Source organism: Parasteatoda tepidariorum, chromosome 8 (genome assembly GCF_043381705.1).
Source record: "Parasteatoda tepidariorum isolate YZ-2023 chromosome 8, CAS_Ptep_4.0, whole genome shotgun sequence".
NCBI classification, from domain to species: Eukaryota; Metazoa; Arthropoda; class Arachnida; order Araneae; family Theridiidae; genus Parasteatoda; species Parasteatoda tepidariorum.
In genome coordinates, this window is record NC_092211.1 from 85,666,282 (window position 1) to 85,679,736 (window position 13,455).

At 28.3% G+C, this 13,455-nt stretch overlaps 1 protein-coding gene across 1 annotated transcript in view; it reads left to right on the forward strand.

Moving 5' to 3' along the window:
• Nucleotides 1-13,455, forward strand: part of LOC107442456 (calcitonin gene-related peptide type 1 receptor) — a 143,060-nt gene that overhangs the window by 115,305 nt on the left and 14,300 nt on the right. The window contains exons 9-12 of the mRNA XM_043039004.2: nt 368-518; nt 6,598-6,658; nt 8,215-8,331; nt 11,081-11,189. Of these exons, the coding sequence (XP_042894938.2) occupies nt 368-518; nt 6,598-6,658; nt 8,215-8,331; nt 11,081-11,189 (438 nt within the window). The remainder of the gene's footprint in view (nt 1-367; nt 519-6,597; nt 6,659-8,214; nt 8,332-11,080; nt 11,190-13,455) is intronic.

Sequence of the window (13,455 nt, forward strand, 5' to 3'; positions counted from 1 at the left end):
TCGCAGCATTTAAGCGATTCCACTATAATATATAACGTCTTACAAACTTGATCATTTCAACAAAATATAGACTAAAAATGTCATTAAAAATATTTCTTGGAGAGAGAAAGCAATTGCAGATTTGAAATCAGCGATGAGAAAGTATCTAAGATCTGCTAAAAATTCTCATGCAATAAAAGTGTAATTAATATTGCACTTCTTTTGCATGACCAGTGCAATTAATATTACAATAACCAGTGTAATTAGTATTATATAAAATATTAATAAGAAATTGCAATTTTCTGTTAATGAGTTTTTCTGTTATTTGTATTTTTTTCTGTCCAAATCATTCTGATAATTAATCTGTATCTCGTTTTCTCTTTTCTAGATAGCGTGCAGAATTTTGCTTATCTTTACAAAATATTTTAAAATGACAAACTATATGTGGATGTTCTGTGAAGGGTATTACCTCCACAAATTGATAGCAGCAGCGTTTGCAGAGCAAAAAAATCTCATCATGTTCTACATTATAGGATGGGGTGAGTGTTAACTCATTTCTAATTAAGTGTTAACTGAAGGTGAGTGTTAACTGATGGGGTGGGTGTTAACTGATGGGTAAGTGTTAACTGATGGATATTTAAAACCAGTGGTCTCCATCTCCGGGCCGCGGACCGTTTGCAAGGATCAAATAGTACCCGGCTTCACAATAAACTTTAAATTATTTCCATTTTATTATACTGTGTTGTATTTCTCTCAGATTCGTACAATTTTCCATGGATGAGAGGTTTACCGGGAACTGAGAGACATTACCTAAAGCCATAATTGTATTTTATTTAGCAATAAAGTCAGTTTATTTAGCAGTTTAATTAGCTAAAAGTAATTGCATTGTATTTTGAAGGCTTTTCTTTAAATAAATTAAATTTAAATTAATCAATCAAACAATCTAAAATATAAACAATCAACCTCCCCCTTCAACGTGTAAATCAAAGAAAGTAAATAAAAATTACATCACAATTTTTTTCAAACTTCTAATAAAGGCCAATCTCGATACAATATTTTTTAAATATCGATCACCAGCTTCAATCACATCTCGTAATTGGATTTACAACTATTTTTTATTTTATTTGTAGGTTTACTATCCTCACTTGAAAAATTTTTGAACTAAAGCCCAGAATAGGGGAAAGGGCGATATACTGCCCTGCCAGATGAATTCACAGCAAAAAATGATTTCTTTTTTTATTGAACCATAGCTCCATTCCAATTAACCATATAAACCATTAGCTGTATACTTGTTTCTTGGAAACTTTCAGCCTTGTTTAAGACACCTTAAATATGTGTTCAAAGAGATGCGCTTTTTGCATATTCCAAAAATTAGTTTCCTTAAAAAGTAATCAATAATTATTATTACAATAAAAATAAACAATTTAACATTAAATATCAAATAGTGATTCCATATTGTTTAATTATCAAATCATCCTTAAATTACCAATTATCATTAAATATCAAACAAAAATTCCATAATATTTTATGAAAAGCTAGGATGGGACATTTCAAAGTTAGCGGCATAATTGAATACCGATTTATGTTTTTGTTTCAGAATAAGAAGTTGTTCGGAAACATATTGTATTTCATTAAAATCGGTCTTATTTATTGTTGTGGCACAAAGAAATTAAGTTCAGCTGATACGACTGACACGAACATATTTTTGAACACCAAATTCCATGCTTTATCAAAATGTCACATGGTATCTTATGCATTTTAAAATAGTAAAAAAAAAATATCTTTAAACGTATCACGCAAAGCATATTTATTAATATTTGTTAATATTTAACAAGAAATGATTATAAAAACAGGAAGAAAAAATTTAATCCATTTGCTAGCATCTGTATTTACATATGAAATAATTTGTATTTTAAAAATTTCGGTATAACGTATTTGCTAATGTCACGTTGATATTTCATTGTGTTACCTGCCGTTTTAGCTTCAAGTTAAGATCAAAATATAAATATTTTAATTATTGTTATTTTATGGTAGAGTTTTTCATAATGAAACTATAATGACATCAAATAACAATGAAATATGTGACCTGCCTTTTTTTTTTCGAAAAAAGCTTTTATAAAAGGTCACTAGTTAGTACAAATAGTCAAAAATAAACTAATGAGTAATAGTCACAAATAACATAATGAAAAATGGTCAAAAATTAAAGAGTGAATAATAGTTACAAATGAAATAATGAACAATAGTCAAAAATAAAATAATTAATAATAGTCACAAATGAAATAAGGAACAATAGTCAACAAGGAAATAATGAATAATAGTCACAAATGAAATAATTAACAATAGGCAAAAATGAAATAATAAATAATAGTCACAAATGAAATAATTTAAAGTCAATTGTTTAAGATTTTATCTGAAATGCCTAAGTAAAAATTTTATTAAATTTTTTAAGAAAAAAAAGAACGTTTTTATTTTTGTGATTTCAATAGAAAATATAATTATAGCGTAAGGAAAATATTCAACATGCGTCGTATATCTTTTGATTTGGATTCTAAATTTTCATTTACATTTCAAAACTGCATAAATAATATTTATATTTTAAATTTGAAATGCTCGGTATGTGAAAACAAACAAGCCAATATTTAAAGACGTATTCAAAATAACTGGAATAAAATAAACTTTTTCACTTTACTCTGTCTGCATGTGCATGTAGGTGATATATGTGATCTTTCAATAAATAATCTTTTGCGTCTTTGCAAAATAAATAGAAATATTTCTTCATATAAATATATGCTCGATTTTAGTTATAATCATTCTCGTGAGTTTAATAAATTCTTGAAAATATATGAAAGCTTTACTTTAGATTAAATAAAAAATAAATTCTGTATAATTTGCGGAAAATTTCGAATAGTTAGCGAAAACATGAGTATTGAATAAATAAATCATTCTACTTTGATTTTCATGTCTTGTAATTACAAGAACAAACTTTCTTATGCATTTTAACAGATAAAATAAAATTCTGTTGAGCGACAAATTATTTTATTTTATAACAGTCGTTTATCAGCCCACTCACCTTTGGGTTTACGACTACCCAATTTCAACTCCGTAACCTTGTAATTGTGAGCCCAATCCAGAAGACAAGGGAACACCTGGATCAATATTGGGAGAAATTTTCCTTCGTGGAGGACTTTTTGATGGAACTAAACCAAAATTGCGTTACATGGAGACAAAACCACGAAGATCTCCCAAGGTAAGTCTGACTCCAAGGAAACTCTAACCCATGATCCGTCTACCACTGGGGATTTTTTACGGCAGCTCTCTGATTGGTGCGAGCCGGGTGCGGAATTCGTATCAATCAGCCATTGCCGAGATTCCTACCCGGTTCACCTGATTGAAAGACGAACACTCTATCGTCTGTGCAATCACAGCTCACCACATATTATTTCATTTCATAACCGTCGTTTAACAGCCGACCCAATTTTTTTGGGTTTACCACTACTAATGTTCGACTTCGTAACCTTGTAATTTTGAACCCAATCCAGAAGACAAGGGAACTCCTGGATCAAGTATCGGGAGAAATTTGTTTTCGTGGAGGACTTTTTGATGGCACTTACCAGCATTTGCGTTGCGTGGAGAGAAAAACCACCAGAATCTCCCATGACAGCAAGAGGACTCTAACCCATGATCCGTCTAAAACTGAGGATATTTTACATTTTCACAGTGGTCTATGCAAGCCGGATGTGGAACTCGTATCGACCAGCCATTGCAGGGATTCGAACCCGGTTCAACTCATTGCGAATAAAACTTTTCAATTTTGAATGGAGAGTTATATGTTTCCAATTGTATAGTTAATTTTGCTTACACAAGTTGGTTCCCCCTGCCTTTTGCTGACGCTCCCCACCCCCGAATATTGCTATCCAATCTTATATTATAATTTCAATTTTATATTTTTAAAAAATTACTTGCCTTGATGACCATTAAGTTAAACCAATTTAAAATGTGTTCAAGCATAGAATTTAAAGAATTTAAATCAATTTTAAAATCTGTAAAATTAATTCTTCTTAATCTTGATATAAAAAATTATAATTTAAATGAATGATACGCAATAGAAAATCTTGCAGAAAAAACAAATAATTATGCCTTTAAAAAATTAATAATAACGGTTCATAACTTCATTAAAAACATAATTATAAATTTCAGAACTTCGAGACATTGCTATTAAGCTGTGAAATGATCCTACTATTAGGAAGTTAAATTGAAATGAATGACATACAACAGAAAAACTTAACATGAATCATGCTTTTGAAAAACAAAACAGCACGAAAAATACTCATTTTTCAATGAATAACAATAAATAAAGTTATTATTGAACCTGCATAAGTATAATTAAAACACAAAAAAGAACACTTTGTTAATAAATTAAGATAATTAAAATCGAGATTATTGAATCTGGGGAAAAATATTTTTTTTTACTCTCTCCTTATACAAACTCTTAAAATTTTGTGAGAATATTGAATTATGCTTAGTACTGTATGTTTATGTTTAGTGTTGTTATGCATGTTTATGTTCTGTTCTTTGCTCCTGTTAAATGGAACAACAGCAGAAATAAGTAGCAGTCACTGCAAAAATTTCTCAGATTTTTTTCCTTTTTTTAAAGTGCACGATTTAGTGAGTAAATACTAACCCGTTATATTATTAACGGTTCCGTGACATTTGTTTAGTGTTTAACATTATTTGTTATCGTTATTTTGAAACGTTGCGTCTAAAATTGTATTTCTTTATGAAGTTTAATAATTCACTCAGATTTATAAATCTAAATGAAACTATTTTATTTAATTCAGAGATATTTTATACATTTATATATCTTTTCAAAGATCGTTTTTTATTACTAAGATATTAAATAATTTGTAATCATCACATGCGAGTCAAACGGCGAAATTCCCCTGATGTACTGCCAGTGAGCGTTTTATTTAAGGACGCATGTCGAAGTGCGTGCTTAAGAAAATAGACACAACTTGAACTACAAGTAGTTGCGAAAATGAACTCAGCTCGAAGTGCATGTTTAAGAAAATCGACACAACTCGAAGTGCGAGTTTAAAAAAATTGACGTAGCGGAAAATGCGCGTTTCTTATGTTCAACCCAGTATTTATTGACTAAAAAACGAAGAATTTCGCTTTTATCTTTCTTTTTTTTTAACCCCTAAGCATAATCATTACAGGACAATATTCCGGATTTCAGGGTCTGAGTGGCTGGGTAGTAACTTTTTAGTCTCTCTTCGTATTCAAAACACTAAACAACAAAATGGTTTTAAAAAATCTAAATTTGTAAAACCTTAATTTAATACCACTATCATAATTATGTAAGATCCATGACGAAATTTTAAAAAGAATTCTTGTTTTTTAATATCTTTAAAAAAAAAGACCAATTTAAAAACATATTATGCTAAGTAATTCAGTCAAGTGGATGATATCACTCTGTTAATTTATTTGGATCCGTTTGTTTATAAAGTTAGATATTAACTTTAAAAAATGTTCTTCTTAAACTTTTAACTAAAATATTTTTAATGTTAACTTTAATGCTTTAAACATTTACTTTGAAAAAAATTTTTAATAAAAGAACAGTTTCATTTTCTTAAATACGCATTTTGAACTATTCCATTTTTTTAAACATGCATTTCAGACCATTTCTTGAATGCGATTGTCCATTTTTTTTTTTTTTTGAATTCGCATTTTGAGCTGTGTCCACTTTCTTAAACACGCATCCCCACAATAAAAATACTTCCCAACTGCATTGTACAATTCTCACTAACATAACTGATGAAATAATTTATCTTCAAGTTTAAAAATTAGATTTTAGTCTCTTATTAGTTAAGTTACAAGAAAAGAAAAAAAACTGTTACCATTATAGGCACATGTCAACTTAGAGCATTTTAGAACGAATTCAAATTAAAGTTAAATTCATTCTCGTACTACTTAACATTTTCTTCTTTTTAAAAAAGCATTTCACAGTCAGGTTTTTGATTAAGGAAACNAAAAAATGTTCTTCTTAAACTTTTAACTAAAATATTTTTAATGTTAACTTTAATGCTTTAAACATTTACTTACAAAAATTTTTTTAAAAAAAGAATAGTTTCATTTTTTTAAATACGCATTTTGAACTATTCCATTTTTTTAAACATGCATTTTTGACCATTTCTTGAATGCGATTGTCCATTTTTTTGAATTCGCATTTTGAGCTGTGTCCACTTTCTTAAACACGCATCTCCACAATAAAAATACTTCCCAACTGCATTGAACAATTCTCACTAACATAACTGATGAAATAATTTATCTTCATGTTTAGAAATTAGATTTCACTCTCTTATTAGTTAAGTTACAAGAAAAGAAAAAAAATCTGTTACCATTATAGGCACATGTCAACTCAAAGCATTTCAGAACGAATTCAAATTGAAGTTAAATTAATTCTCGTACTATTTTACATTTTCTTCTTTTTAAAAAAGCATTTCACAGTCAGGTCTTTGATTAAGTTTTGAATTGGATTACTCATTCGTTATTGTTAAAAATGAAACATAATTTAAAAGTAGAAAATCTATTATATTTTTTCTTTTATTCTTCTTTTAGTATTCCCATTGATTCCCGTGTGTATCTACGCTGTATTAAGAATAACTCAAGCAAATGAAAAGTAAGTATGATTGAAAAACTCTCATACCTATTAAGAATAAATTATGATTGCAAAACATATTTAACTTAAAAATGCAGCTATGCTCACGTGAATTAATTTTTCTGTACGAAGAAAACGCATAAATACATAGAATTAATTGAATTTTTTTTTTTAAATGTCAAAATATATTTTAAAAGTTTTTCATCAACGACGTTTTTATTCTGAAAAATCATGAGTTATATCTCTTCATAACCAGGGCTGGATTACCCATTGGGCCAGACTAGGCTATGGCCTAGGGCCCCATATGATTGGAGGCCCTCTTAAAATGGATTCTTCGAAAATAAATTTTAAAAAATTAAGAAGAACAATGATTTTTCAAATTTTTTCAAAATGCTGCGATTATTTTTTTCATTATTTTCTCATTTAATAAAATAAAGTAAAATTTAATTTATTATTATTTGTTTTAATTTTAAGCATGCTTTCTTAAAAGAAAAGATATATTTTATACAAATATAAATACTTTTATATTTGAATAAATAAAAAATATAAGAGAAAAAAATTTAATCTAAGGGCCCCAAAAATTTGAATGGCCTTGGGCCCCACGTACGCTTAATCTGGCGTTGTTCATAACCTTCCTATATGGTGATTGAAAATATGTTGCGAATTATTTTTTTCTTCTTAAATTTCAGACTCTATTTTTTACTATTAAAAAATTTTGTTTCTGTTTGTTTCTTTTCATCAGGCACTTCGATTTGCTTTCAATGGTTAATTTTATTCACTGCATCTACTTAATACTCATATATGTATTCGGGATATATAGACACTGAGTGGCCAAATTATCCTCAATACACTGTTGGATCACGTTAAGCTCGTAATACTGCTCGAAATCTTCTTGGCATGGAATCTATGAGATGTTGGTAGGACGAATTTGAACCCCATATCCGATGCACTGCACTTTTCAATTATATTAGATTGGATCCAGCCGTTTGATGCCCCATTCGATTTCATCCCACAAATTCTCAATTGGATTGAGATCTGGTGATTGTGCGGGCTAACGAAGCAATGTACCTTCGAAGAGGAGTAAGAAAAAGTGTAACATCCTACATTTTGGTTAAAATTAAAATTATTTGAAATCAACAGATTTATTATTTTCTTATTTTACATCGAAGGAAGTACTCATCTAATAATTATTAATATTATGCTTGCATATATCATTAAGAAACCTACTCTAAGTTTAAAAATAAAATATGAAATATGATCTATATTATGTGCTTTGTTTTTGAATTTGCTAGCGTTTGTTTATATTATATAGAGTGACATATGACATAGGAAGTAGGGGTATGGTAAATCATGTCCTTTTGTGACAAAAAAAACGGGGTCAAAATTATTGGGAAAAAAATGTGACATCATTTAAGGGCATTTCCAGCAAGTGAGAAATATATCATCCTAAAATAACAATGATAAAAAGTAGATTAAAATTGAAAAAAAAATATTTATTGAAATACATTTATGAAAATATAATGATATATGTTTAAAATACTGCACAAGGAATAATTGTACTTTATTTGGATGTGTAGATGTTGGGCCTATCCGATTGAGAGTTATGAATGGATTATGAATGGACCAAATATGTTGAGTCTAATGGTGAGTTCATGTTTGAAAATTATTTTGACAACTATAATCAATGGTCGGAAGTAGAGCGCTACAAGTAGCGAAACTACTGCAGTCGCTACTTTTTTCAATGAGTCAGTAGCAATTCCTGGCAACTACTTTTAATGTTAGTTAAATAAAGAATTAAAGTTCAATCACAAATTTTTTGTGTGAATCTGATTAGTGCAAATCCTTCGCTGACCCGTCAATGTTTGCAATGAGAATGCCTCTGAGGGAGAACGTTAATAAGATCTAAATCTGATGCTCGGAAAAATCGCTCGAGTTACTCCTGAGAAATCAATTTTTTAATAGCTGACATTTTTAAAATTCAATCTCCCTGGAACTATAAAGTACGCATTTGTGTTTAATTTCGTAACTCAAAATATCGTCTGCAATAATTAAACTTTCTCAAACCATTAAGATTGAGTCCTAGAACGTGAAGATCCGGTTATTAGATCAAAAGTTATTCAGCGTGGTCCGTTTTTTGTTCCTTGTACTGTACTTTATTTCTTGGAGGATATAAGAAAGCATTACAATCACAAATAGTTGATAACCTCCTAGCATTTCTTAAAACACTGTCGCGAAAAACATAGAGTTTGAAAGTTTAAAGAACAAATTCGTAAAAGTGCTTTAGAACGAAAATCTATTTCATATAAACATGAATTAAAACTTCTTAATATCTCCTCATTATTAACTAAGCCAATTGTTTCTCCAAAATCATTTTGAATATTGGAGAAAATTAAATTCTCCAATTAAGTAATAAAGTAGCGAAGTAGTAACTACATTTCGAAAGTAGTTTGTAGTCGCTGCATTTAAAAAAAGGAGTTGCAGTTAACTATAATTGTAAAAAAGTAGTTGTAGTTAACTACTAAAAAAATGTAATCTTTCCGACCACTGACTATAGTACACACTACTATATTTTAGATGAATATTCATGTGATACATCAATGAATATTTTATCATAAAACATATTATTACAGATATATGATTCGTTTTTAAATCGGAAGTTTTTTAATTACAGTGATATCCAACTACGCACTCAACTATTCTAGCGTTTTTAACCATAGTGATTTTTTAAACTTGTAACTGTAATTGTATTCGAACAATGAAGTATAATTTGTTTAATATTTTGGGTATTCTTATAAAAGTATTTAAGTAAAATAAAATTAAAAATTATTTAAGTAAAATAAAATTAAAAATTATTTAAGTAAAATAAAATTAAAAATTATTTCAAAATTTAAAAAAAGATATCTATGTATTCCAATGACAATATATAAAATAAATTACGAAAACGATATGTATTCGCAAAAAATGCATACGTATTTCTCATAAAAATTTCCTATTCAAAATAACCGAATTCAAGAATAAATAATTACGTTTCTCTGATCCAACTACGCATTCAAACTATTCTAGCATTTTCTACCATAATGATTTTTTAAACTTGTAACTGTAAGGGTATTCGAACAATGAAGTATAATTTGTTTAATATTTTGGGTATTCTTATAAAAATATTTATGTAAAATAAAATAAAAAATTACTTCAAAATTTAAAAAAGATATCTATGTATTCCAATGACAATATATAAAATAAATTACGAAAACGATATGCATTCGCAAAAAATACATACGTATTTCTCATAAAAATTTCCTATTCAAAATAACCGAATTCAAGAATAAATTATTACGTTTCTCTGATAACCGTTCTCACAGTTATAACAGTTTTTTCTCTCGAAAATCTCGTAATGATTAACGAATCAGCTTATTTAATTCAAATTTAACTTATGCATATGACAAAAAGAAATCAACGGATTATCATTTAACCTAATTCTAAGACTGTTATCTATAAAATTATTTTTCGTATTAGTACTTAAATAAATTTTTTTTGGAAGTATATTCATTGCTGTTGATAAACTTTATTTATAAAGTCAAGGTCTCGTCGGAAGAAGATCGATCAGTTGGAGTATACTGTTAAAACACTTCCCAAAAATGAGTTAAAATAACTCTGAAACAAAAATAGTAGAATTTGAGAACCCTCCCTTCCCAATTGAACCATTATTGAATATGCTCAAAATTGAAACAGCTCTGAGATCTAGTCTTCATTTGTTAATAAACAACAAGGTACGAAAGTACCGATTCTTTCTTTAATTGTGACATAAATTTGGAATGAAAACAAATGAATCTTGTATCGAATTAAATTTATTTCCTAATCTAATTAGATTTAGATTTACTTTCTAGTATCTAAAAAGAAGTTTTATCTAATTAGAACTTTAATCTAATTAAATTTTTATTCCGAATATTTGATCGTTATAATCTAATAAAGATTGATCTTCGTCACATTTGATGTGTATATGTCATTTTGTCATGAGGAGTCCTTTTTAAGAATTTTCTACTTTGAGCATGTGGCTATACTCAGTATTGAGTACATAGGTTTTCAATTTCGACTATGCATATATGTATTTTTCTTAATTTTATAACCGACTTTGAACAGCCGACCCAATTTTGAGTTAACGACTATCAATGTTCAGGTCCGTAACCTTGTCATTTTGAACCCAATCCAGAAGATGAGAAAACTCCAGCATTAAGTAAGGGAAGAAATTTGCCTTAGTAGAAGAAATTTTGAGGATCCAACCCCTCATTTGCATTCATGAGAGTAAAACCACGAAAACCTCCCACGGCTTGCCTAACGGCAATTGGTCCCGAACCCCTGATCCGTCATGGGTATTCTCAGTAGTAACTGAAATATCGTCATCAATAATAGTAATAGCAGTAATCAATCAGCAATAAATGTTCTCAGTTGTAACGGAGGATGTCTTACTTCAGCAACGTGGTCGGTGCGAGCCGATTACGGAATTCGCATTGACCAGCCATCGCTGGAATTCGAAGATAGAACATTTCATTGGGAGGTATGAATGTGCTGTAAGCGATAGTACTGCTTGGTAGTTTCACGTGACTATGTTTCTTAAAAAAATGATTCTTGAAATGAGATCGAATAAGTAAGTGACATTAATGTGGAAAACGATGTGCTGTGAGAATAAGTTTTACACTTAAAGATGATAAAATGGAAACAAAATTCACGCAAACCTATGGATGTAATGTTTTGTCGAAAGACGGGTTTTTACAATGGTGTAAAGCATTTAGTGAAAATAACTACAAAAAACACCACAGAAACCCCCCAAGGTTGTTTAATTCGTATCGACCAGCCATCGCTGTTATTCGAACCCGAGCCACCTCATCGGAAAGCGAAAGATCTATCCCCTGAGCCACCATAACTCAATTCAAATATATTATTCAGAGGCTTTTTTTTTACACATTTTTGTTAAAATTTGGGAATCCCTTTTTTCTTAATTGCTGAAAAAAATTGGGAACCGCTTTATTTAATACAAAAAAGTAACTTTGGTTTTTATATTTCTTTAAGCGGACTGTATATAATGGATTTTTTTATCTCCAATTTTCAGATTTGAAAGTAAATAAATAAATGAAAATTTATTGAAGAGTTTTGTTTTCATGAAAAGTTTGATATTTTTGTGGCAATTTTTTTTTTTACAAAGCAACACAATTTTTGTGTCATTTTAAACCTTTTATTTAAAAGATGATTTTACTATAACTTCTCCAATTACCAAACTATTTATTAACTATCCAAACTATTATTAACTATACACCACCATCCATGTTATCGACATAGTTTTCTTTACTTAGTTAAGCTAATTAACTGTACAAAATGGTTTTTTTAATGTTTTGAGCGAAAAATTAGGTTTCATCATTTATAAATCTAAAACCAATTATTTTTCGTATAGAAGCCACCACACGCTTGCTTTATGAGTTTCATAAGACAATTACGCTTTTTTGGAGAACACTAAAGGAATTTCTTAACTAAAAATGAATAAATAAGAGTTTATTATTTATCTCAAATTATAAAGGCGTTAAACGAAATTGTGTACCATTTTGGCAATAAGGATTTATTATCAAATAATCTAAATTAATTAAAAAAAAATAAGACTCTAAACTTAATTAAAAAATATCTAGGCACCATCTTGTTTTAAATAGAAGTTATTAACGTTCTATTTCACGTACATAACGCATTTTTATGGGTCCTAGAAAAAATTTAATTCTAATTTTTTAATTTTAAGAAAATTTTACACTTAAAAATTTTAGATTTTCTTATAATACATTTTAATTTTAACATCAAAAACAATTTTTAATGAGTAATTTTATTTAAAAAACAACTAATTCAGTTAATTTCAGTTAATTAGGTTTCATTTAAAGATATGAGTTTTTTAAAAAACATAATAACTTTTACTTTAACTAACTTAACATACCATATACACTAAACAAATTCACCTAACAGAACATGAGTAAAAAATTAAATTTAATGCTCGGTGGTTTAAAAATTCTCTTCTGTGTCATCTTTAACATCGTAACTCATTGAAAATATCGGTTTCGCTCGTTCATAAAGTCTTTTATTCAAAGAAATAAAAGATATTCAAGAATGTCGGCAGTTAGAATTTTTGAGTATCGTTAAAATGCCCAGTGTAGAAAAATGCAAAGCGAAAAGGATGTCTGATTGAAAAGAAAAAAAGTTGGAACTTCTTCAGGCACTAGAACGGAATAAAATTTCTGAAAAAAAGTGCTATCTGATATATAGAATTTCTTTCTTCAATAAAGGAAGTATATTTTTTTAAGGTAGAAAAAGTTAGGCAGTTCTTTTTTTACTTTTTCTTTTTCTCAGGCATGATAAAAAAAAGAATTCTACACTTTCTTGACTATATTTCCCTTAAATTAGTTCCCTTGACATTTTATTTTGAATATTAAAGGAGACAACAGAATATTTTGGTCGAAAACTGATATAATAATATACTCGCATATTCTGATACGAAGAAAAATTGTGGTGAAATGGAAAACATCTGCATATAAATAAACTGTTAAATAAAATAATTTAGTGTAGGTTTACAATGGTGGTTAAACAAACGTAAAGTTAAAAAAACTAAATTAAGAAACTTAATATATATATATATATATATATATATATATATAAGTTCAAAATGAAGAATAAAAACAAAGAAAAATTATAGACATATGAAAAAAAGGGGGTGGGAAATAATAAGTAAAAAAATAACGAACAACATTTTATTTTTTAAAAAAAAAAAAAAAGTGAAATGTTAATTAAAAAAC